The sequence below is a fragment of the Hemitrygon akajei genome, unplaced genomic scaffold, assembly GCF_048418815.1.
Source record: "Hemitrygon akajei unplaced genomic scaffold, sHemAka1.3 Scf000105, whole genome shotgun sequence".
NCBI lineage: Eukaryota > Metazoa > Chordata > Chondrichthyes > Myliobatiformes > Dasyatidae > Hemitrygon > Hemitrygon akajei.
In genome coordinates this window covers 313,080-339,168 of record NW_027331991.1, presented here as the reverse complement: position 1 = coordinate 339,168, position 26,089 = coordinate 313,080, and the positions used below count along the sequence as shown (strand labels likewise).

The window sequence follows — 26,089 nt, the reverse complement described above, 5'->3', positions numbered from 1 at the left end:
TACAAAATAGCTGCAGTGTTATTCTTTATCATAATGGAACTCATAGCATCTGATGTTGAGTTTGCTTTCACTTTTTCGGTTATTTTTGGTGAGCCACTTGCTTTGTTTCCAGTGTAACAGCACGTCAGAGCATTGACTGCATGTGATATGTTACACCAGGGTCGGAATGAACTGAGAACTAGCAAATTGGTTAGGGCGGGCTGGTAGTTACAGTTTAGAGTGGCAATCAGTTACAATCAGTGCATTAAAATGGAGAGGGAGAAAATACTACAGCTGCAGGAAAGTTAAAGTAAGGCGGAGAAAATACTGGAGACGTTCAGCAGATCGGCAGCATCTTGGACAGTCTCAGTTCTGGAACTGGGTCTTCCACCATTTGTCCTTTCAGAGATGTAGTCTGATGTACTGAGTTCCCAGCATTTTCTACTTTATAATTTTACATTCTGTTCCTGCTACACTGCAGGAAAAATGGCAACCAGCTCTGATGAGCAAGATCCCACACAGCAGGAAGATTTTGATCAAATGTGCTCGGTTTAGCTGCTGGGGTCAGGCTGAAGTGCATCCGCATCCTCTATACAGACCGGGGAACCGGCCTGAGCCCCGGCAGATGGTCATTAGGTTCCAATTTCATCTTACTTTGTCAATCGGAAATGGCAGGAACACCACGGCACCAAAGCGTCTTTGTATGGGTGACAATATTGGGCTGGTGACTCTGATGATATGGAACTGGAGTGAAGCTGAAGTTTCGGGCAGTTGGACATTGGTTATGGGGAAATCACCATCTACACTGCCCAATAAAGGACATCATATCTGTCAAGTATTTTGGAGATTATTTAAGAGTTAACTAGGGAGTTGGGTGAAGTTGGGCAGTGATATTGTTCATCTGAACTTTGGTAAAGTCTGTAACAAGATCCCACATGGCAGCTGATCGGGGAGGTTCGGTCACGTGGGATTCACGGGGAGCTGGCGAGGTGGATTCACACCGGGTTCGAGAACAAGAAGCAGAGGGAGATGATTGAAGATGGTTTTGGCGAATGGAGCCCTGTGATGATGTGTGTGTCAGTGTTGAGACCTCTGTAGTTCATTATTCATGCCATCGATTTGTATATGAATGTACATGGCATGGTTAGCAAGTTTGAATTGAATTGATCTCTTTCATCCTTCACATACATGAGGAGTAAAACATCTTTACATTACATCTCGGTCTAAATGTGCAATCAAAGTAATTTATAATAAATTGAACAGTCAATATAACTTAGTGTATACTCAAATCAGCGTGAGTTAATTAATCTGATGGCCTGGTGGAAGAAGCTTTCCCAAGCCTGTTGGTCCTTGGGAACTGGGATATAAATGTTTTCTTTTTCCAGTCTAAAGTCCATTATTAGGTTTACCAGATCCACTGGCAAATTGCATGCAACACTTTTACATCATCACCTTCTAAAGTTTTAAACAATTCAACTGGACTCCTGTCACATCCTGCAGCCTTATTATTGGCAATATTTTCTATTGCCCAGTCAACTTCACTTTCCAGAATGTCCAGCTCTAGATCGATGAGGGAGTCATTACAGGTGTCTTCGCTGTTGGGATATTTCCTATACAATTCTTCTGTGTATTTCTGTCATCTCTTTTTGATGTCTTCTGCTTTTGTAAGGGCCTCCCCTTTATCTTTTACTATACTTATTTTTGCATGAAATTTTCCTTTGATTTCTCCAACCTTCTTGAATAGATCTCTTGTTTTCCCAATTCTGTTGTTTTTTTCCTTTGAGTCGCTCCTTTTAGTAAGTTTCCTTACCTCTCCATTCTATCTTTTTGAACGTTGTGTTGATTTGGAGGTATTTGTTCCAAGCCCCATCGGCCTTCACTTCGCTGCTCAGCTTCCACGGAAATCCATTTTGATTCCCTGGTCTTCCTTTTGTTGGCACCTCTTGTATAATGTTCCTTACTTCTATCCATAGCTCTTCTGGCTTCCTCTCTACCAGCTTCAATCCATGAATCTGTTCTTCACCTCTGATGATGAAATGCATTGATTGTGTGGATAGTCAGAGACTTTTTCCCAGGGCTGAAATAGTTGCCACAAGAGGACACAGGTTTAAGGTGCTGGGGAGTAGGTACACAGGAGATGTGTGGGGTAAGTTTTTTACTCAGTGAGTGGTGAGTGTGTGGAATGGGCTGCTGGTAACAGTGGTGGAGGCGGATACGCTAGGGTCTTTTAAAAGACTTTTGGATAGGTACATGGAGCATAGTAAAATAGAGGGCTTTGGGTAACCCTAGTAATTTCTAAGGTAAGGACTTCTTCTGCACAACTTTGTGGGCCAAAGGGCCTATATTGTGCTGGAGGTTTTCTATGTTTCTATGTTTTCCACTACATATTCTTGAGGGATGCTACCAACACCAAACTTTGCTGGTACGTTGGTTTTCCTGTTGCTCTTCAGTTTCATTCTGAATATTGTAACAAGCAGCTCATGATCTGAGATTGTCAGAGAACAGAGGGACCGAGGAGTTAAAGTGCACAGTTCACTCAATGCAGTGACATGGGGTGGTGAAGGTGTGTTTATCATGTCGTTCTTCAACAGTTAGGATACTGAGTGCTGGAGTTGTGACATTATTTAATTTAATTTTTATTGAGATACAGCGAGCCACGCTGCCCATTAAGTCCCCCATTTTTTTTCTCAGTCTTGTCCCTGGAGAACTTACAATGACCAACTAACCAGCCTGACAGTACGTCTTAAGACTGTGGGGGTAAGCAGCTGGATTACCCGGAGGAAACACATGTGATCATGTTGAGAACCTACAAACTCTTACAGTCAGCGGCGGGAATTGCACCCGGGTCATTTGAACTGTAAAGAATTGTGTTAACCACTATGGAGCCATTGGATATGTCATTGGTGAGACTGTGCTTGCAGTACAAAATACAGTTCTAACCGCTATATGTTTGAAAAGGCTTGGTTAAAGTGGAAAGAGTGCAGGGATTTGCGAGTGTGTTGCTAGGGCCAGAAGGCCTGAGTTTTGGGGAGAGGATGACCACTCTATGTCTTTACTTCCTGTAATGTAGGAAACTGAGCAGCATTCTTACAAAAGTGTTTTAAATTTGAAGGACAGAGTAACTGAATCATACTTTTTTATTTGTGTAATTCAGGTCATTGCCAGCAGGAGGTGCTTTCTTACACCCAGACAGCAGAGAAGAAAATGACAATTAACCAACGACAGTCAGAGTCAGAATGGACACAGGTATGCTCACTGGGCTCTTTCTCATTAAAACTCTGTCATCATGGTACACGTGTGGTTAAATCGTCAATAGTTCAGAGGGATAAACTTGTGCAATAAAGGGTCAGAGAGAAACTGCCATTAAACGGGGTCTTTGATCCTACTGGCAAAGTGACCTTGAGCACTGGAGCAATTCACCAGGTCCAGCGCAGAGACCTAACAATGCGAATGGTCGAATCACTCCAATCACCATGCAAATCTTCACCTGACTGGGTATGGGTGAAACTCAGTCAGGAATAGAACAGCAGGCAATGTAACAGTCCAGGGAACAGACAGAATTCCTGTCAGTATTTGGTATGCCCTGATGTGGAAAATGCCGTGACATCCAGTGAGAGAAACAGATGTTGTTTTCTCTTTTGGAAGGGCAATGGCGTATTCTCCCCGGATTTCTGGGTTGTTGCTCAATGGAGGTGAGATTTCCCAGTGTCTGTTTTCTGTAGCCAAGTTAAGAAACGTTATGTTGTGGGAGAACGGGCTGGTTGTGGGAGACAGTGAACAGGAGAAATTTTAATCAGGGAGTCTGAGTGGGCTACCGAGGCAATGAATGTCACCAGCGAATAAGATTAAAGTAAAACAAGAGGGTAAGTAGAGAGAATTCAGCAGATCAGGTAGCATCTGTAGAGGGAAATGAACAATTAATGTTGCGGGTTGGGGGAATCTTCAGCGGAGATATTGATTTCAGTGTTGTCATTGTGTGTGATGTAAATAACTTAATAATAAACTATGTATTACTCAAAATGATTATGTATATAGAATCAAATAGGTGGGCTGATTTGTCTATTTACAGACTCAGCAGAGTTGTGTAAATTTAGGACTGTTGTCAAGATTTCAGCTTCCAATTAGAAATATGAACAGAGTACATTTAATTCACCAAGTACAGTTAATTCAGGCAAATGTGAGGATTTGCACATTGGGAGGTCAAGTTCGAAAGTGATGTGCTCAGTGAATGCTGGGACCATTAGGAAGGTGATGTACGGACTGGTCTTGTGATGGATATGCATAGCTCCCTGAAAGTGGCAACACAACTGGTAGCGTGGTAACAACAAGTTGATGTGTGAGTATGTTTTTTTTTAAAGTTGTGCTGTAACTGGATGAACTTTGGTTCAGAGACAATTTCAGTATTGTGCACAAATCTGGTAAACACATCACAAGAATTGTGTGGAGGCTCTGGAAAGGGTGCAGACAGGTTTCACCACGATTACAGAATATAGTCAGTTACAGAATATTGGCTGCCAGGAGAAGTCAATCAGGCTTGGATTGCTTTCTTTGCAGCATTAGAGGCTGAGGCCTCAATCTCAGAAAATTCATAAATTTATGAGAAGCATTGTACAAATTGATAGTCTGTGACTCGGCCAGATATCAAGCACTGTAGTGAATAGGTTTAAGGTTAGAGGGTAAAGTTTAAAGGGGAATTGGACGCATGTTTTCCACAGAGTGTGATCAGTGTCTGGAATGTGGCCAATGGAGGGACTGGAAGCATATACTCGGCAGCATCTGAGAGGCGTTTGAACTCATGAGTAGACAGTAATTAGAAAGGGAAGTGGTTTAGATAGCTTCCAACATAACTAATTTAACGCATTCAGTGGGGGGGGGGGAGACAAAATGGTAAAATAATGAAAAAAACAAAAACCAGCAATAAGAAATATAGAATATTGTATACTATTGAAAAACAGTAAAAGACCAAAAGGTGTATAAATAATCAAAAGATAGGAAAAATCTGAGTGAATTTAAAGTAAAGCAAAACACCCTATAGTTTCATTCCTCAGTAATGTACACCCTACATAATTACTAAAAGGAAGGTAAAAATCAACATAGCACTGAGAGAATATAACGTATTGTTTAAAAAAAGCTGTGAAAAAATAACATTAGAGGACCCATATAAAGGCGGAAAACAGCAAAAGAGAAAATGGATGCAGTCTGCCTGCATATTTTGCATAGTTTGAAAGATAACAATTAAAAAAGTAATTATTTTCTATTTGTTTCTTTACTCTTTTTTTGCACCCGCAAGTATATGTTGTTTTACTTATTGATTTTCCTTATTTGTCCTTCCTTTTTACCGAGACTAATACTTATATTTTCCCATGGTTTTTTTCTACGTACGTAGTGAACTTATTTACTTTCATATTTTGTTTTTGTGTGTGTGTATATATATATATATATATATTTACAATCGTTTATTCAGCACAGCTATATAGATATATTTTTTATTATTTTTGGAGCCACCAGAGTTTTGGGTTGGGAACGTTAGAATTAGTCTTCAGCCTTCCTTGGCTGATTTCTCTCTTTGGGTGGAGGGAGGGGGGAGATGGGTTCTTCCAGAAAGCTGATTGGATGTTTTTACTGTTTTATTTATTCGCTATCTACATGTCTGTGATTACCTTTTATACATTACTAAAGGATATTTGATGGATTATTTTATCAATGTACTCAGTTTTAATGCAAAAGGTCTAAATAACCCTGTTAAACGAAATAAGATTTTCTCTTATATCCGGAAACTTAAAACTCGTATAATCTTTCTCCAAGAAACCTATATTCGTAAAGATAATATTTCACATTCTTTCAAAGGATGGAAGGGTATACATTTTCACTCACCCACTCAATCTAGATCGAGAGGCATCTCTATTCTGTTTGATCAGAATGTTTCCTTTATTCAACATAATATAATTTCTGATACAAATGTGTGGTTTGTTATTGTTTCGGGTAGTCTTGACAATAGACTAATCGTATTTGTGAATGTATACGCTCCAAATACAGATGACTCCTTGTTCTTTGAACGTCTTTTCTCTTTTCTGCCTGATTTGAATCGGTATTCCTTAGTGATGGGTGATGATTTTAATTTTTGGCTTGACCCTATATTAGACCGCTCTTCAAGTAAAACCCCTGTCACTAATAAATCAGTCCTACTTTTTAAATCTTTTCTATTTCAATGTGGTATTCTCCCCAAGAAAAGGAATATTCATATTTCTCTCAGGTTCATCATATATACTCTCGGATTGACTACTTTTTTATAGATAGAAACTTGCTTCCACTGGTACGATCCTGTGATTATAAGGAGATTGCTTTGTCGGATCATGCACCTGTGCTTCTGGCTTTAAGATTACCTGTTTACTCTGTACCAAACAGAAGTTGGCGTTTTAACTTATCATTGTTATCTGATAAAAAATTTTTAAAGTTTTTGGAAAACTATATTACACTTTTCTTTAAAAAAAATTGAAAGGAGATACTGCTGGTACTATAGTCTGGGATACTTTTAAAGCATATATTCATGGAGAAGTTATCTCTTACTCTACCTATATAAAGAAAAAAAGCTGACAAAGAAAGGTCTGACCTAGCAGTGATATTAAAAGATCTTGATCGAAAGTATGCCCTATCTCCAGACCCAAGTATATATAATCATATTGAAATCTAATGCAAGTATAATCTTCTGCTGACTTACCCAATTGAACAACAGCTGTTGAGAGATAAAACTCAATTTTACATTCACGGGGATAGGACAGGTAGTTTATTAGCCAATTGTTTAAAATCCTTTACAGTTAATCATCAAATCACAGAAATTTTTAAAGATAATGGTACTAAGATATCCGACTATTCTGAAATTAACAACATATTTAAAGACTTTTACCTTAAGTTGTATCAGTCTGACTCTTCAGATGATACTGTTATGTACCCGTGACACGTGACATTGGTGTTGAAGCTATACTGGACTTAAGGTAGTGGTCTTTTGATGGTGGAGTGACGTCATTTTCCCGCCAGTAGAGGTCATGTGACAGTTTTTTTTACAGGGTATAAAAGGAGGACTTCTCCCTGTGAGGAGGGGCAGTTCGTGGCTGGATATGCCACTTTGACTCCGTGCCACTGCGTGGTCCAATGTTATGACGCAGTTTGGTTGAAAGATGGAGTTTTATTTAATGCCTAAAGTTTAAAAGGTCATTGTATGCAGTTTCTTTATAATACTGCTAGTTGAGAATCAGTGGAGAGTGAAGATCAGAGTTCGGGAATTAAAAGATCGAGGAAAGTCGATTTCGACCGTGAAACAGGTTTGACCTTGTTTGATCCTCATTCGGAAGGAATTCGTTGGCTGTCCCCATGTTAATCCCTGCAAATGGTAGCAGAAAGTATTGGGTACAGTTTTGTAAAAGAAAGGTCAGTGCCTTTAAGCCGTTTCATTTTCATCTTCGTAAATTCTCCGTGGGAAAAGTATAGTTCGTCTGGGAACCGCAACGTCACGACATGAAAGAGAATTTAAATCGTCTAAAAAGTCTCTCCTTTAATGGACTGTAAGCATTTTGAACTTTTGCAGTACTACTTTGAAGAACTGTTTTTGCAACTTCGCTTTAAGAACTGTTTAAGGTTCATTGCTTTAAGAACTGTTTAAGCTGCCGCACAGTAGCTGACTTCCGGTTGCGTTAGTCGTTTTTGGGGGTTTGTTTTTCAGTGTTTAATAAACGTTTTGTTTGTTATAAAAACCCTGCCTCACTTATATATTTATTGTTGCTGAATCCGTAACATGAATATGGGGGCTCTTCCGGGATGAATCATTTTGAGTTTAAATGCTTGTTAAATTTTGAATCGGTGTTTTGGAAAAGGGGAATACTCGATTCTTTTGTTTGATTGGCTTTGAGTGGTATTCAGCAACAATGAATATTGTTGAGTTTCTGGATTCGCCAGACGCAGAGTTGTTAGCGAAGGCGAAAAAAACTGAGGTGTCTGAAATAGCTAGTAGATTGCAACTTAAAGTTATTTTGAAGTCTACATCAAAGGCTCTAATACAGAGAAAAATTGTGTCACACTATGTGGATTCAGGTGATTTTGATGAATCGATTTTAGAGTCGTTTCCAATAAATAATATAGAGATGCAGTTGCAAATCGAACAAATGAAGTTGGAATAAAGTAAAGCAGAATTGGAGCATTGTAGGTTAGAGGCTGATAATAAAATATGGGAATTTGAATATGCGATGGAAGAAATAAGGTCTGGGAATCAGTCTTCTGTTTCTAGAAAACCGTTTGTTGCTAGTCAAGAAATTAAATTGGTCCCTCCATTTAGTGAAACAGAAGTGGAAAGATATTTCCAACATTTTGAAAAAATTGCTCAGATTTCAGAGTGGCTGAAAGATAAATGGTCAGTGTTGTTACAAAGTGTAATTAAAGGCAAAACACAACAAGTTTATACAGCTTTAACTGCTGCACAAGCACTTGATTATGATATTGTGAAACAGCATATTTTAGAAACATACGAATTGACCCCAGAAGCGTATAGAGAAAGATTCAGAAGTTTGAAGAAGTCTGTGGAAAAACCTTATGTGGAATTTGCCTATGATAAATCTGTGTGTTTTGAGAGATGGGTTTCCTCTAAAAGTGTAAATAGGGACTATGATACATTGAAAGAGTTGATTTTAATGGAGGAATTTAAAAGAAGCATCCCTGTTGAAGTAAGGACCTACTTAAATGAGAGGGGTACTGATACATTGCAGGACCCTGCTAGATTAGCTGATGAGTATGTTTTAATCCATAAGAATAAATTTCCTCAGGGCAGAATTTTTAAGAGGAAAAATAACACAGAGACTCAAGGTAAATCAGAAATTAAATCAGAAGTTAATGAGAAAGGCAAGGAGAAAGGAAAACCTGTGAAGGAAAGACAGTTTGGTCCTATTTGTAACTATTGTAAGAAACCTGGCCATGTAATAGCTAACTGTTTCCGATTGAAAAATAGAAGGAAGCAGTCCCAGATGCTTGTGTGCAACATATTGAAGCACCTGTAAAATTACAGGGTTCGATAAACATAAATGAAGTTTTGTTAGAGTCTGACCAAGTTAAAAGGGGATATGATCATTTTATAACTGAAGGGTTTGTATCCTTGAAAGAAGGATCTATGGTGCCAATAAAAATCCTTAGGGATACTGGAGCTTCTCAATCCCTGATATTAGACAGTGTATTGAAGTTTAATGAAGTGTCTGATACTGGTGAGGTAAATTATATACGAGGTGTTGGGAGTGCTTTTATGCCTGTATATTTGCATAAAGTAAATTTAAAGTCTGGGTTAGTTACAGGATTTGTTAAAGTAGGATTACAGCCTAGCTTACCTGTGAAGGATATTGCTTTATTGTTAGGTAATGACTTGACAGGTGGACAAGTTTTTCCTGAAGTGCATTTGACAATGGAGTCAGAGGAACCTGAGATGAATTCTAACACAGATTCTTCCTGTGTTGTGAATAGAACTATGGCTAAAAAGATTGATGCGCAAAAAGAGGTTGTTACTCATGACTGCTCAACTCAGGATTCGAGTTTTGAGGATGTGTCAGAGACTTTCTTACCTTCGTTGTTTGCACAAGATTCTTGGAGTAAGTCTGACTATGAAGATTTATCTCTGTCTCAGAAGGAGATGATAGCAGAGCAGAATAGAGACCCTGAGATTATAAAATTAAGAGAACAATTTCTACCAGATTGTGAAATTGAGAAGGTGCCAGTAGGATATTACTTGGAAAAAGGAGTGTTGATGAGGAAGTGGAGATCACCTACAATTCCTGCAAGTGAGGAATGGAATATTGTTTACCAGGTAGTTGTCCCTAAAGTTTATCGAAATGAGATTTTGACTTTAGCTCATAGTGTGACTTTAGGTGGACATCAAGGGGTAAGGAAAACTGTGGACAAGATTTTAAAACATTTTTACTGGCCTGGTCTAAGAAAATATGTGGCGAAGTTTTGTAAAACGTGCCATACTTGTCAAATTGTGGGTAAACCAAATCAAGTTACACCAGTAGCTCCATTACAACCTATTCCAGCATTCGGTGAACCGTTTTCTAAAGTTATTATAGATTGTGTTGGTCCATTACCAAAGACAAAACCTGGTTATCAGTACTTGTTGACTATTATGAGTACTTCGTCTAGGTTTCCAGAGGCAGTACCACTTAGGAATATAACAGCAAAAACTATGACAAAGGCTCTTGTAAAATTCTTTACTTATTTTGGATTGCCTAAGGAAATACAAACTGATCAAGGCAGTAATTTTATGTCTGGATTGATTCAACAGATAGTTTATAAATTGGGAGTTAAGCAAATCACTTCATCTGCATACCATCCAGAATTGCAAGGTGCCTTGGAGAGATTTAATTCTACCCTCAAGAATATGATTAGGACATATTGTGTGGAAAATGAAAGTGATTGGGATAAACTTACTTTTATTTGCAGTAAGGGAATCGGTACAAAAATCTTTAGGTTTCAGTCCATTTGAACTTGTATTTGGGCATAGAGTTAGAGGACCTTTAGCTATATTAAAAGAACAGTGGTTTAGTAAGGAAGTACACACTAATTTGTTGGACTATGTTTTGAAATTTAAGGACAGGTTACATAAAGCTTGTAGCTTAGCCAAGGAAGATTTAAAATTGGCTCAGGAGGAAATGAAAACCTGGTATGATAAAGAAGCTAGGATGAGGATGTTTAAGCCTGGAGATAAGGTGCTGGTTCTTTTCCCAGTGCAAACAAATCCTTTACAACCTAGATTTCATGGTCCTTACGAAATTGTGTCTAAAATCAATGATGTGGATTATGTGATTAAAAACTCCAGATCGTAGAAGGCCAACACAACTTTGCCATATAAATATGATAAAACCGTATTATGAGAAACAATCTGATACCGTGACTGTTGTGGTTAATGAGAATGAATTTGATTTAACTAGGAACATGATAGTTGATTCATCTGAATTTCATTCTAATTCCAACATTGTTTCTGTCAGGTTACCAAATTCAACCATTCTGGAAAATATTGATGAGAAACTAGTACATTTACAGCTAGAGCAGAAACAGCAGATGTAAGGATATATAAATCCTTTAAATATAAGGATCTGTTTCCAGATGTTCCGAGAAGGACTACTATAGTTTCACATGATGTAGATGTTGGAGATGCCAAACCTATTAAACAACACCCATATAGAGTGAACATAGAAAAATGTGAACTTGCTGAGAAAGAAATTAAATATATGTTAGAGAATAATATTATTAGACCTTCTAACTCGGATTGGAGTTCACCCTATATTATGGTGCCAAAACCAGATGGTAGTATTAGGTTTTGTACGGACTATAGGAAGGTGAATGCTGTAACAAAAACAGATGCATATCCAATTCCTAGAGTAGATGGTTGTGTAGATAAAGTTAGAAATGCAAAGTTCCTTACAAAGATTGATTTATTGAAAGGGTATTGGTGTGTGCCATTAACGGACAGAGGTAGAGAGATTTCTGCATTTGTAACTCCATCTGGGCTATATGAATATAATGTTCTTCCATTTGGGATGAAGAATGCCCCAGGTACTTTCCAGAGGATGATTAACTCTGTGATTCAGGGATTGAAAGATACTGATGCTTATATTGATGATTTAGTGACAGGAAATGATACTTGGGAAGCACACATTATTGCGGTGGAGAAATTGTTAGAAAGGCTTTCAAAAGCTAACTTAAATTTTAATTTAGCTAAGAGTGAATTCGGACATGCCACTGTGACTTACCTTGGTTATGTTGTGGGTCAAGGTAAGGTAGCTCCTGTTCAGGCAAAAGTTCGAGCAATTTTAGAGATTAGCACTCCAACGGGGGAAAAAAAACTCTCAGAAGATTCTTGGGAAAGGTAGGATATTATCGAAAATTGTGTAAGAATTTTGCTAATGTTGCCCTTCCGTTAACTAACCTCTTGAAGAAGAATGGGAAGTTTGTGTGGACAGTGCCTTGTCAAGAAGCATTTGAGAAATTGAAAACAATGATATGTCAACAACCTGTGCTTAAGACACCTGATTTTGAAAAATCTTTTTCTTTAGCTGCAGATGCTACTGCTGAGGCTGCAGGAGCAGTTTTAATGCAAAGGAATGAGGGCGTTGAGGTTGATCATCTAGTAGCTTACTTTTCTAAGAAAGTTAATAAGCATCAAAGAAACTATTCAACAATAGAGAAGGAATTGTTATCTCTTGTTTTAGCTTTAGAATATTTTGACGTATATGTTGGTACAACTAAAAAACCACTTATTGTTTGCACTGATCATAATCTGTTAGTGTTTCTGAGTAAGATGAAAAAACAAAAACAGAAGGTTATTAAATTGGAATTTAAAGTTACAGGAGTACAATATTGTGATAACTCATATTAAAGGTAAAGATAATGTGGTTGCTGATTGTCTATCTCAATGTTGAATGTACAATGTATTTTTTTATGGAGTGTTTTTTTTACAATTGTAACACGCCTACTGTATTGTAAGTTGTAAGATGTTATACGATGATACTATGTATACTGTGTATGTTATAAAATTTATACATTTGTTTTTTTCCTTGTCAATAATTGTTAAAATTTTGTTCTTGACAGAACAATTTTTTTTTTGGAGGGAGGTGACACGTGACAGTGGTGTTGAAGCTATACTGGACTTAAGGTAGTGGTCTTGTGATGGTGGAGTGACGTCATTTTCCCGCCAGTAGAGGTCATGTGACAGGTTTTCTTTTACAGGGTATAAAAGGAGGACACCTCCCTGTGAGGAGGGGTTGTTCGTGGTTGGATTTGCCACTTTGACTCCGTGCCACTGCGTGGTCCAATGTTATGACGCAGTTTGGTTGAAAGATGGAGTTTTATTTAATACCTAAAGTTTAAAAGGTCATTGCCGGCAGTTTCTTTATAATACTGCCAGTTGAGAATCAGTGGAGAGTGAAGATCGGAGTTTGGGAGTTAAAAGATCGAGGAAAGTCGATTTCGACCGTGAAACAGGTTTGACCTTGTTTGATCCTCATTCGGAAGGAATTCGTTGGCTGTCCCCATGTTAATCCCTGCAAATGGTAGCAGAAAAGATTGGGTACAGTTTTGTAAAGGAAAGGTCAGTGCCTTTAAGCCGTTTCATTTTCATCTTCGTAAATTCTCCGTGGGAAAAGTATTGTTCGACTGGGAACCGCAACAACACAACGTGAAAGACAATTTAAATCATCTAAAAAGTCTCTCCTTTAATGGACTGTAAGCAATTTGAACTTTTGCAGTACAGCTTTGAAGAACTGTTTCAAGTTCATTGCTTTAAGAACTGCTTAAGCTGCCGCACAGTAGCTGACTTCCAGTTACGTTAGTCGTTTGTTTACTTTTGGGGGTTTGTTTTTCAGTGTTTAATAAATGTTTTATTTGTTATAAAAACCCTGCCTCACTTGTATATTTATTGTTGCTGAGTCCGTAACAATACCTACATGAATGCTTTTTTCAGTAATATCAACATTCCTACATTGTCTGCTGATAGTCTAACAAAGTTAGATCAGCCTATTTCCAATGAAGAAGTGGCTGAGGCTATACATGCTTTACATTCTGGTAAGACCCCAGGACCTAATGGCTTTCCTGGTGAGTTTTATAAAACTTTCACTACGTTACTTACACCTTATTTATCCTCTGTTTTATCAGAGTCCTTTAAATCAGGTAAACTCCCTGAATCTTTTTATGAAGTTTTTTTTTCTCCTATTCTTAAAAAAAAATCCAGCTGAATGTTCTTCATACAGACCGATTTCTTTATTAAATGTTAATGCAAAAAATTTATCCAAAATCTTAGCTCGAAGACTTGAAAATTTTTTACCATCTATTATATCACATGACCAGACAGGATTTATTAAAAATCGTTACTCACACTTTAATATACGTCGGTTATTGAATGTGATATATTCACCATCCAAAAAAAAATTATCCTTAGATGCAGAAAAAGCCTTCGATAAGATTGAGTGGAATTATCTTTTTAAGACCCTAGAAAAGTTTAAATTTGGGCCTAATTTTATTCGTTGGGTTAAATTAATTTACTTGTCTCCTTCCGCTCAGGTTATTACTAACTCTCAAATTTCAAAGCCCTTTAAATTACAGCGGGGAACTAGACAAGGTTGCCCTCTTAGTCCTTTACTTTTTGCTTTAGTTATAGAACCCTTAGCAACAGCATTTTGAGAATCTAAGGACATTTCTGGTATATTAAGGGAAGGTATGACTCATAAAGTTTTGTTATACGCTGATGATATTTTACTTTTTATCTCTAACATTGAAACTTCTTTGCCTTTGGTTCTTTCTTTAATTTTAGTTCTTTTAAGTTTAAGTTTTAAGTTTAGTTCTTTTTCAGGATATAAGCTGAACTTACATAAAAGTGAGCTATTTCCTTTAAATGACCTAATGTCATCAAATGCCAAATTTCTGTTCCAAGTTGTTACAAGTCAATTTACATATCTAGGTGTAACAATTACTAAAAACTTCAAGAATTTATTTAAAGAAAACTTAAAACCCTTATTGAATTATGTGAAAAAGACGCTTTCTAAATGGTCTCCTCTATTCTTATCTCTAATTGGCCGAATTAATTCTATTAAAATAAAGATTCTTCCTAAATTTTTATATCTTTTTTCAGGCCTTACCTATTTTTATTCCTAAGACCTACATTGATTCTTTAGATTCAATTTTCACATCTTATATTTGGAATAATAAACAAGCTCATTTAAGTAAAGTTTACCTACAAAGAAATAACGAGTTAGGTGGATTAGCCTTACCCAATTTTAGGTTTTACTATTCGGCTGTCAATATAAGCAAGATTACTTTCTGGTCCTATTATATTTATCGTAAAGATTGCCCATCATGGATCTCCTTAGAAGTTAATTCTGTAAAAAAATTCCTCTATTGTCTCTCTTCTTGGATCATACTCTTCTGTTTCAGCAAATAAAATAACAGGTAACATAATTATTAAGCAAACTTTAAGGATTTGGTCTCAATTTAGGACATTTTTTGGTTTAGCGAGTTTTTCATTGTCATCTCCCATTTTCCTTAAGTGTTTTTTTTTATCCCTTCCATGACTGACAAAGTCTTTAAGGATTGGGATGAACTAGGTATTAAGTGTTTTTGGGACCTGTTTATCTCAGGATCTCCTGCTTCATTTGACCAATTGTCAACTAGATTTGCACTGCCAGAAACACATTTTTACAGATACCTTCAAATTAGAGATTTCTTACGTTTCCAATTAACTACTTTTCCTATAAGGTCCTGATAAAAATTTACTGGACGATCTTTTAAATGTAAAACCTTTTGTTAATGGTTCTATTACCAGTATCTATAACTTGTTGATTGATTCTAGACAAGACTTTTTAGATAAAATTAAAAAAGCTTGGGAGGATGACTTAAATTGTCAGATTTCTGATGATAGATGGAATAAAATTCCTAAACGGGTTAATAAATCATCTTTCTGTGCTCATCATTCTCTTCTACAATTTAAAGTGGTTCATAGAGCTTACATTTCTAAACAGAAGCGGTCCAGTTTTTATCCGAATGTTTCTCCACTTTGTAATAAATGCAACTCTGCTGATGCCTCTTTAATTCATATGTTCCGGTTTTGCCCTAAAATTGAATAGTTTTGGTGGGAAGTATTCCATACCTTCTCACAACTTTTTAGGGTCCAATTTGACCCAAATCCCCTTACTGCCTTGTTTGGTATTATTGCAAATGAAGATATAACTTTAAATACTTCTAACCTACAGGTTTTAGTTTTTCCCTCTCTTTTAGCAAGAAGAGTAATCTTGCTTAAATGGGAGGAGTCTACCCCTCCTACACATCTTCAATGACTACGTGATATTATGTCTTATTTAAATTTAGAAAAGATCCGTTGCTCAGTCTTAAATTCGAAACAATCTTTTTATGATATCTGGGGACGTTTCTTAAATTACTTTTCCAATTTATAAAGTTTAACAGTGCACAGACTTTTATGTATATTTTTATCTTCTCTTCTTAAGCGAATATGTTTTTTTTCTAATTATCCATTATCATCCATCAGCTTTTTTCTTTGGTAGTTGATGGGGGTTAACTTTTTTTATACAAAAAAAAATTACTTTTATGATGTATGACCTATCTTTAAATTTTTGATTACAGAGTGGTATACCTTTATGTGTTATGCTATGTCATGTGGCTGAGTTGGGAGAGCAGCCACCATCTTGTTGATGGTTAGAGGGGCTGAATGGCCTCCTCCTGCTGTTTCTCATTTGATATTTCAGATGTCATTAGAAAGGGGGATTGTGCCGGAGGATTGGCGTATTGCTCATGTGGTTCCATTGTTTAAAAAGGGTTCTAGAAGTAAGCCTGGCAATTATAGACCTGTCAGTTTGACATCAGTGGTTGGTAAATTAATGGAAAGTATTCTTATTGTTAATTATCTGGTTAGACAGGATCTGATTAGGAGTAGCCAGTATGGATTTGTGCGTGGAAGGTCATGTTTGACAAACCTTATTGAAATTTTGAAGTAGTTACGAGGAATGTTGATGAGGGTAAGGCAGTGGATGTAGTCTGTATGGACTTCAGCAAGGCCTTTGACAAAGTTCCACATGGAAGGTTAGTTAAGAAGGTTCAGTCGTTAGGTATTAATGCTGGAGTAATAAAATGGATTCAACAGTGGCTAGATGGGAGATGCCAGAGAGTAGTGGTGGATAATTGTTTATCGGGATGGGGTGCCTCAGGGATCTGTTTTGGGCCCAATGTTGTTTGTAATATACATAAATGATCTGGATGATGGGGTGGTAAATTGGATTAGTAAGTATGCTGATGATATTAAGGTAGGTGTTGTGGATAATGAGGTGGGTTTTCGAAGCTTGCAGGGAGATTTATGCTGGTTAGAATAATGGGCTGAACGTTGGCAGATGGAGTTTAATGCTGAGAAGTGTGAGGTTCGACATTTTGTCAGGAATAATCCAAATAGAACATACAGGGTAAATGGTAGGGCATTGAGGAATGCAGTGGAACAGAGAGATCTAGGAATAACATTGCATAGTTCCCTGAAGGTGGAGTCTCATGTAGATAGGGTGATGAAGAAGGCCTTTGGAATGCTGGCCTTTATAAATCAGAGCATTGAGTACAGAAGTTGGGATGTAATGTTAAAATTGTACAAGGCATTGGTAAGGCCAAATTTGGAATATTGTGTACAGTTCTGGTCACTGAATTATAGGAAAGATATCAATAAATTAGAGAGAGTGCAGAGACGATTTACTAGGATGTTACCTGGGTTTCAGCACTTAAGTTACAGAGAAAGGTTGAACAAGTTAGGTCTCTATTCATTGGAGCGTAGAAGATTGAGGGGGGATTTGATCGAGTTATTTAAAATTTTGAGAGGGATAGGTAGAGTTGACGTGAATAGGCTGTTTCCATTGAGAGTAGGGGAGATTCAAACGAGAGGACATGATTTGAGAGTTACGGGGCAAAAGTTTAAGGGAAACACGAGGGGGTATTTCTTTACTCAGAGATTGATAGCTGTGTGGAATGAGCTTCCTGTAGAAGTAGTAGAGGCCAGTTCAGTTGTGTCATTTAAGGTAAAATTGGATAAGTATATGGACAGGAAAGGAGTGGAGGGTTATGGGCTGAGTGCGGGTAGGTGGGACTAGGTGAGATTAAGAGTTCAGCATGGACTAGGAGGGCCGGAATGGCCTGTTTCCGTGCTGTGATTGTTATATGATTATATGTTTTCAGTGTTCCTGTTGATTGAGCCCGGGGGAATGTGGATAGTTATTAGTGTCTGTAAACATGGAAGTGGTTTGAATGCACAATTTCTTTTTGGGTCTGAATTGTTTGTTGGACAATAACGGGAATCAAACCCATATCTCTGTGAGCCAGGGGATGGGACGGGGAAGATGCAGAGAGGAAAAAATAAAAATGTAGCTGGTGTAAATTTAAAATGTCGAAATAGTGGCAGGTGGATCAGGCAGCATGTTAGGAGCGAGGAGTAGAGTCACTGTTTAAATGAGAGACCCTGCACCTGTTACATGATTCTCTTTCCCGCTCCCTTTTTACAACTGCTCAGCTTTGTTTCTGAGGCCCTGCCCCCTCTCTATGATGCACGATCACATTGCGCGTGCTCAGTCCCGGGATGGGCAGTGATTTTTTTTTGTATGGATGGATGTGGCTGATCGTGTCTGAGGTTAGGATCAGGAGAGTAACCTCGCCTCCTGGGGCAGGGAGTCGGGGGAAAGTTCAATCTCTGCGGGACGAGACCAACGAGATCCCGTAGGTGAGAACTGAGGCCAGACCCGAGTAATGTTGGGCAGTGATTCCTGTTATTTCCCTGAACAGCTGACCTCCCACCGCTTCCCGGACAGAACTTGCTGGGTGGGTCCGAGTTGTGGGACTTTCACACCGAACCTCCTGAGATGAGCTGTCGCTCAGCTCCTGGTGCTGTGGTCCTAGGAATGAGTTGAGGTGGTGAGGCCGGGACGGAACCTGTCCATTGAAATGTATCCCGGGAACTTTATCTTCATCACCTGGCTCCCTACTGGATCCAAACTTCACCTGAATCGATACCTGGGTTCGATAATTGTTTCCATGTATCTGGGCTCCTAAAAGAATTTTTACACTTCACTTAAATCTCCCTGCAGAAGATCCAACCCGGCAACCCAAGCTATCTAATAATTTCCACACCATTAAAATGGGAAATCAGTTTATTTTTTCTTGCAACCCATCCACACACATCAATTCATTAAATAGTACATTGAGGTGATAGAAGGTAAAACAATGCCAGAGTTACAAAGCATTATGATTCTAGAGAAAGTGCAGTGCAGAAAGTGTCAGGTCACTTCAAGTAACACAGTGTGGTCAGCTGTCCATCTTATCACACTGGGGACATTCAGTTTGCTCAGAACAGCAGAATGGAAACCGTCCCTGAACCTGGTGGTACACGCATTAAGGGTTTTGTAGCACATCCTGGAATGGAAATAGGTGATAAGTGAGAATGTCCCAGGTTGTGGGGATCTTTGAGTACACGGCCAGCTTTACTGAGTCAGTGGGAAGTGTAGACAGAGTCCATGGAGGGGAGGTTGGTTTCTATATGTACTCAGCTCTGTCCACAGCTGTCTGCAGTTCCTTGCAGTCATGGGCAAAGCAGTAGCCAGATGAAGGTGTCAAGTATCTGGATGGGATACTTTCCATGGTGTGTTGATAACATTTGGTTCAGGGAAACGGGTATATACCAAATTTCCTCTTCTCTCAAGGTCAGTTTAGAATGTTTTATATATTAGTATCTACTATTAATTCAGTATCTGTGAATTGCTGGAGAACCATCAGTGACTGTCCTTGATCCCTTCTCCCATCTGGTTTCATCTCCTCATCCCCTGCCCATCTTGTTCAACCTCTGTCCAGCCTCCATCCCACCACTTCAATGCTATATATCAACCATCCTGTACAATCTCTGTCCAGTCTGTATCCCACCACCTCAAAGATATATACCAACCATCTTCTTCAAACTCTGTGCAGTCTGTACCACTACCTCAATGGTAAATATCAGCAATCTCTCTTCTATCGTTGTCTTCATTGTGAAGTATTTTGTATCACTGAGTTATTTCTGAAATTGGTGTTTGTTACCTGGAAATACCAGAGGATTTATTGAATACAGCACGAGGTCAGGTAAAGACAGCCATTACAATTTGAGCGTCAAGGTTACCAAATGGCCGCTGTGTTAATCCTTGTCAGACGGACACTCTCAGTGTTTAAAGTTGAGTCTGTTATTTCCTGTTTTGGTCATTTTTGGAGAGGCAATTTCCCTGTTGCCAGGAGCTTCCCACAGGATCTGCCCCTCATTGAGAGTTAGTGGCCTCGGGAGTAGATGTAACAGACTGATGGTGGGGTGGGGAGAATGTTGTGAGCATTGACTGTATCGACTGTATTTTCCTTCTGTTGGAATGAAGAGAAAACTAACGAATGTGGGCATTACGTTTGTGCAACTTTGTTCAGGCCGTCACAAACATCTTGTAATCAGTCAATAATTGTGCATCATTTAAAGTAAAAAGACAAAATGCTGGAAACATTCAGCAGATTGAGCAGCATCTTGGACAGTCCCGGTTCTGATACTGGGTCTTCCACAGTTTCTCTTTCTACAAATCCAATCTGATGTACCGAGTTTCCAGCACTTTACTTTCAATTTTATATTAGAGCATTTTATCCCTGTTAGCCTGCAGGAAATGTGATCATTCTGTCAGGCAAGATCCCATTTTCTTCAACTCCAGATGCGCCACCTGGTCTGAATCCACTGTAAGGATATTTGTATATCATAAGAGGCTGTACAAACCTGTGTCCTTCTCCCGTGCATAGGTCAGTGATGCCCCACCACCCCCTTCCCAATCTGCACTCGCAGCTATGCTGGTGACAGATATCCCAGACTCTGGGACTCTGTAATAAAATCAGCAGCAAGTTTAGACAGTAACTAATATGAAGAGAGAATTGTTATTTCCTGAAAGGACACGCGAGCTGAGCTGTCTGATCCAATGGACCAGATCATCCCTTGTTTACAACTTAAATTGCCCCGGGTCCATTCTCCCTGGGTCACGCAGCATCCGATAACGCTCAGTCCCCCAACTTCCCTCTACCCTGCCAATCGCCCCACATCCTTCCCACCATTCAGCCCACAAATACTGACGGGGGTAGTAGATGAGTGGTTGGGGTAACACGGGGCTGCAGAAGATGGAAATTAATTCCACAGAGGATTAACAAAGAGGTTAGAGAGTATTTGTTATAGAGAGTGCAATGAAGATTCACCAGACTGATCCCTGGCGTGGTGGGGCCATCATATGAAGAAAGATCAAATGCGATAACCTTTTCATTTAGAGAATCGAGGACTGAGAGGTGAACACATTGAAATGCACATCATCGTTACTGGTTGCACGAGGAAATCTGCAGATGCTGGAAATTCAAGCAACACACACAAAATGCTGGTGGAACACAGCAGGCCAGGAAGAAGTACAGTCGATATTTCGGGCTGAGACACTTCGTCAGGACTAACCGAAAGAAAAGATTGTAAGAGATTTGAAATTGGGAGGGGAAAGGGAAAATCTGAAATGATAGGAGAAGACAGGAGGGGGAGGAGCTGGAAAGTTGATTGGCGAAAGTGATACACAGCTGGAGAAGGGAAAGGATCACAGGACGGGAGGCCTAGGAAGAAAGAAAGGGGGAGGGTAGCACCAGAGGGTGATGGAGAACAGGCAAGGACTGATAGTGAGAGGGACAGAGAGAAAAAATAGGAAAAGGGGGGGGGAAGGAAGATAAAAAAATAATAAGACATGAGTAAGAAGGGGAGGAGGGACATTAACAGCAGTGAGAGAAATCAATGTTCATGCTATCAGGTTAGAGGCTACCCAGATAGAATATCAGGCGTTGTTCTTCCAACCTGAGTGTGGCTTCATCTTGACAGTCGAGGAGGCCATGGATAGACAGAATGGGAATGGGACGTGGAATTAAAATGTCTGGCCACTGGGAGATTCCGTTTTCTCTGGCAGACAGAGCGTAGGTGTTCTGCGAAACGGTCTCTCAGACTGCGTCGGGTCTCACCAATATACAGAAGGCCACACTGGGAGCACCGGACACAGAACACCACACCAGCTGACTCACAGGTGAAGTGTCGCCTCTCCTGGAAGGACTGTCTGGTCCCCCTCCTGTCTTCTCCTACTGCTTTTCATTCTTTGTGGAAGCAGGTCGGTGGTGGGATCAGGAGTGGGAGATAGTCCTCGACCGCTGGGGCAGGGAGCCAGGGATGATTAATCTCTGCGGGGCGACACCTACAAATTTCTGTTAGTGAGTGTTGAAGCTGGTGCTGAGCGAGGGGGTGGGTGTGTCAGATCTTGGGCAGAGAGTTCTGTAAACTTTCCCGAACTCAAACAAGGGAAAGTCTGCAGTTGCTGGAAATGCGCGCATCGCGCACAAAATGCTGGAGGAGCTCAGCAGGCTGGGCAGCATCCAGGAAAAGAGTACAGTCGACATTAGCGGCCGAAACCCTTCGGCAGGACTGGAGAATAAAAGGTGGGGGTGGGGAGGGAGAGAGAAACACAAGGTGATCGGTGAAACCTGAAGGAGGAGGGGATGAACTTTCCTGAACTGGCGGCCTCATCTCGCTTTCTTCACAGAATCTGCCGGGGTCGGTCTGGGTTGTGAGACCTTCACACCGAACCGTCTGAGATGAGCCGCCGCTCAGCCCCTGTTGTTCTGGTCCTATTAGCAGGATGACGTAAACATGTTTCTGTACTGTTACTGACAGAGAAATGTATTGTTTTGTGTAGACCTCAGCTCCTTCAATATATATTATGCTTTCTCTAGAGCATCATATTCCATGAACACTTGTCATGACAGTTACTGAAAAGCCAGATAAAGAAAGATCCACCAGATCTCTGAGTAAAAATGGATACAAGTATTTTTATGCCACCTCAATATTGTGTTGATTTATCCTGTTTTCTGCTATTTTCACTTCACCAGAACAGAGTCTACAAGCATACTGTTGTGTCTTACGAAGCAAGCAACTTGTCCCTTGATTAATCAATTTCAGTTTATTTCTTTAAATTGTAATGCTCATCTTGATGGCTGATTGGTTTCAAGAATTGTTTGAAGGTCTACATTTCTCACATGAACATATGCAAGGTAATGAACTCAGAAGGTACAGATAATGGCGTATATCAGGAGATTGCTGGTATTGGAAATAGTAAAGCTAAAAATAGCTTTGGAAGTGGAGATGGACATAAAAGTATAGAAAATCTACAGCACAATACAGGCCCTTCGGCCAACAAAGTTGTGCTGAACATGTCCCAACTTCAGAAATTACTAGGCTTACCTACAGCCCTCTATTTTTTCTAAGCTCCTTGTAACAGTTGTTATGTACCCCGTAACTGGGTCACTTACCAGCAAAGATAGAGAGGTCCGTTGAAGTCTGATGGTACTATTTTTAAAGTCTTTATTTATAAAGGGGCAGAAAAATAAGGTTAAGACAAACATTCAGATAATATACATCGTCAATACTCAATCTAAAAGCGCGGGTATAGTAATAATCATCAATAAGAATTAGCTCTATCATTTGTCTAGGGGGAAATATATTGTCCGATGGAAATATAAAAGTCACTCAGTTCCTGCAGGCTTCTGGGTTTTGGGGACCGCTGGGTTTTCACTTGTTGGAGAGAGAGAGGTTTGTGAGAAAAGAAACTTGCCCGGGTCTTTTGATGAGGCCAATCCGTTGAGTCGGAGGAGTTGGTTCCCCGTTGTTAGTTCAAGAAAATCATTTCTGTGGTACCCGCCACCGGTTCCCAGGAAAGGGAACCGAACGCACGTGGCTTCCTTCAAATGGCTTCCCGGTATTACGGGATCGCTAGCGTGTCTTCTGGTGCATCTGAGGGGCCATCTCTACAGCCCCTCTTTTATCTTGACTCGCAGGGTAGTAGATGTCAATCAGGTTGGGGGTGATGCAATCTCTCTCTCAACCAGCCCACTTTGCCCGAGGGATTGCACGTATCCTAGTCCCCAATCCACAAATGTGTCTCCAAGAGACAATGGCCAATGTCGCGTTATTTTGCATCGCCGGGGAACGAGGCATCTGGCACGTCTCTCTCCCATTTCCTGGGTCCAATGACCCCCCCCCAGTGCTCTTGCGATTCTCGCAAAGGAGGGGGCAGCGGTCATAACACTATTCAAAAGTCTCTTAAAAGAACCTGTCGTATCCACCTCCTCCACCATTGCCCGCAGCCCATTCCACGCCCTCACCACTTTCTGAGTTAAAAAAACTTACCCCCGACATCTCCTGTGTGCCTACTCCCAGCACCTTAAACCTGTGTCCTCTTGTGACAACCATTTCAGCCCTTGGAAAAAGCCCCTGACTATCTACACGATCAATGCCTCTCATCATCTTGTACACCTCTATCAGGTCACCTCTCACCCTCGTCGCTCCACGAAGAAAAGGCCGAGTTCACTCAACCTATTCTCATAAGGCATGCTCCCCAATCCAGACAACATCCTTGTAAATGTCTGCACCCTTTCTAAGTCTTCCACATCCTTCCTGTGGTGAGGCGACCAGAACTGAGCACAGTACTCCAAGTGGGTCTGACCAGGGTCCTGTATAGTTGCAACATTACTTCCCGGCTCCTGATTTCAATTTGAAGATTGATGAAGGCCAATACACCATTTGCCTTCTTAACTACAGGGTCAACCTGAGCAGCTACTTTGAATGCCCTGTGGACTCGGACCCCAAGATCCCTCTGATGCTCCACACAGCAAAGTGTCTTACCATTAATACTATATTCTGCCATCATATTTCACCTACCAAAATGAACCACTACCCACTTATCTGGGTTGAAATCTATCTGCCACCTCTCAGCCCAGTTTTGCATCCTATTAATGTCCAGCTGTAACATCTGACAGCCCACACTATCCACAGCACCTCCCACCTTTGTGTCATCAGCAAGCTTCCTAACCTATCCCTCCACTTCCTCATCCAGGTCATTTATAAAAATCACAAAGAGTAAGGGTCCCAGAAGAGATCCCCAAGGCAATCCACTGATGACCGATGTCCCTGCAGAATTTGACCCATCTACAACCACATTTTTATCTTCTGTGGGCAAGCCAGTTCTGGATCCACAAAGCAATGTTCCCTTGCATCCCATGTCTCCTTATTTTCTCAATAAGCCTTGCATGGGGTACGTTATCTAATGCCTTGCTGAAATCCATATACATGACATCTGCTGCTCTTCCTTCATCAATGTGTTTAGTCACATCCTCAAAAAATTTAATCAGGCTCGTAAGGCACGACCTCCCCTTGACAAAGCTATGCTGACTATTCCTAATCATATTTCTACCTCTCCAACTGATCATACATCCTGCCTGTCTTCTCCATCAACTTACCAACCAGTGAAGTAAGACTCATTAGTTTATAATATCCTGGGCTATCTCAACTCCCTTTCTTGAATAAAGGAACAACGTCCACAACCCTCCAATCCCCTGGAACCTCTCCCATCCCCATTAATGATGCAAAGATCACCACCAGAGGCTCTGCTATCTCCTCCCTCACCTCCCACTTTAGCCTGGGGTATATCTTATCCGGTCCCGGTGACTTATCCAACTTGATGCTTTCCAAAAGCTCCAGCACATCCTCTTTCTTAATATCTATATGCTCAAGCTTTTCAGTCCACTGCAAGTCAGCACTACAATCACCAAGATCCTTTTTCACAGTGAATACTGAAGTAGAGTTCATTAACTACCTCTGCTATTTCCTCCGGTTCTATACACATTTTCCCACTGCCACATTTGATAGGTCCTATTCTTTCACATCTTATCCTCTTGCTCTTCACATACTTGTAGAATGCCTTGGGGTTCTCCTTAATCCTGCCTGCCAAGGCCTTCTCATGGCCCCTCCCGGCTCTCCTAATTTCCTTCTTAAGCTCCTTCCTATTAGCATTATAATCTTCTGGATCTCTAACATTACCCAGCTCTCTGAACTTTTTGTAACCTTTTGTTTTCCTCTTGACTACATTTATTACAGCCTTTGTACACCACGGTTCATGTACCCTACCATAATTTCCCTGTCTCATTGGAATGTAGCTGTGCAGAACTCCACACACATAGCCCCTGAACATTTGCCACATTCCTTCCATACTTTTCCTTGAGAACATCTGTTTCCAATTTAAGCTTCCAAATCTCCTGCTTGATAGCCTCATAATTCCCCTTACTCCAATTAAACGCTTTTCTAACTTGTCTGTTCCTATCTCTGTCCAATGCTATTGTAAAGGAGATAGAATTGTGATAACTATCTCCAAAATCCTCTCCCACTGAGAGATCTGACACCTGACCAGGTTTATTTCCCAATACCAAATCAAGTGGAGTCTCTCCTCTTGTAGGCTTATCCACATATTGTGTCAAGAAACCTTCCTGAACACAAATAACAAACTCCACCCCATTTAAATCCCTTGCTCTAGGGAGATGCTAATAATCGATATTTGGGAAATTAAAATCTCCCATCACGACAACTCTGTTATTATTACACCTTTCCGGGATCTGTTTCCCCATCTGCTCCTCGATATCCCTGTTACTATTGAGCCGCCTATAAAAA

General features: G+C 39.9%; 1 protein-coding gene across 1 annotated transcript in view; it reads left to right on the top strand.

Annotated features, from left to right (window-relative positions):
- LOC140723239 (NACHT, LRR and PYD domains-containing protein 12-like) overlaps positions 1 to 26,089 on the top strand; it is a 177,275-nt gene that overhangs the window by 16,286 nt on the left and 134,900 nt on the right. The window contains exon 2 of the mRNA XM_073037838.1: positions 3,134 to 3,225. Coding sequence (XP_072893939.1) covers positions 3,216 to 3,225 — 10 coding nt within the window. The 5' untranslated portion in view covers positions 3,134 to 3,215. The remainder of the gene's footprint in view (positions 1 to 3,133; positions 3,226 to 26,089) is intronic.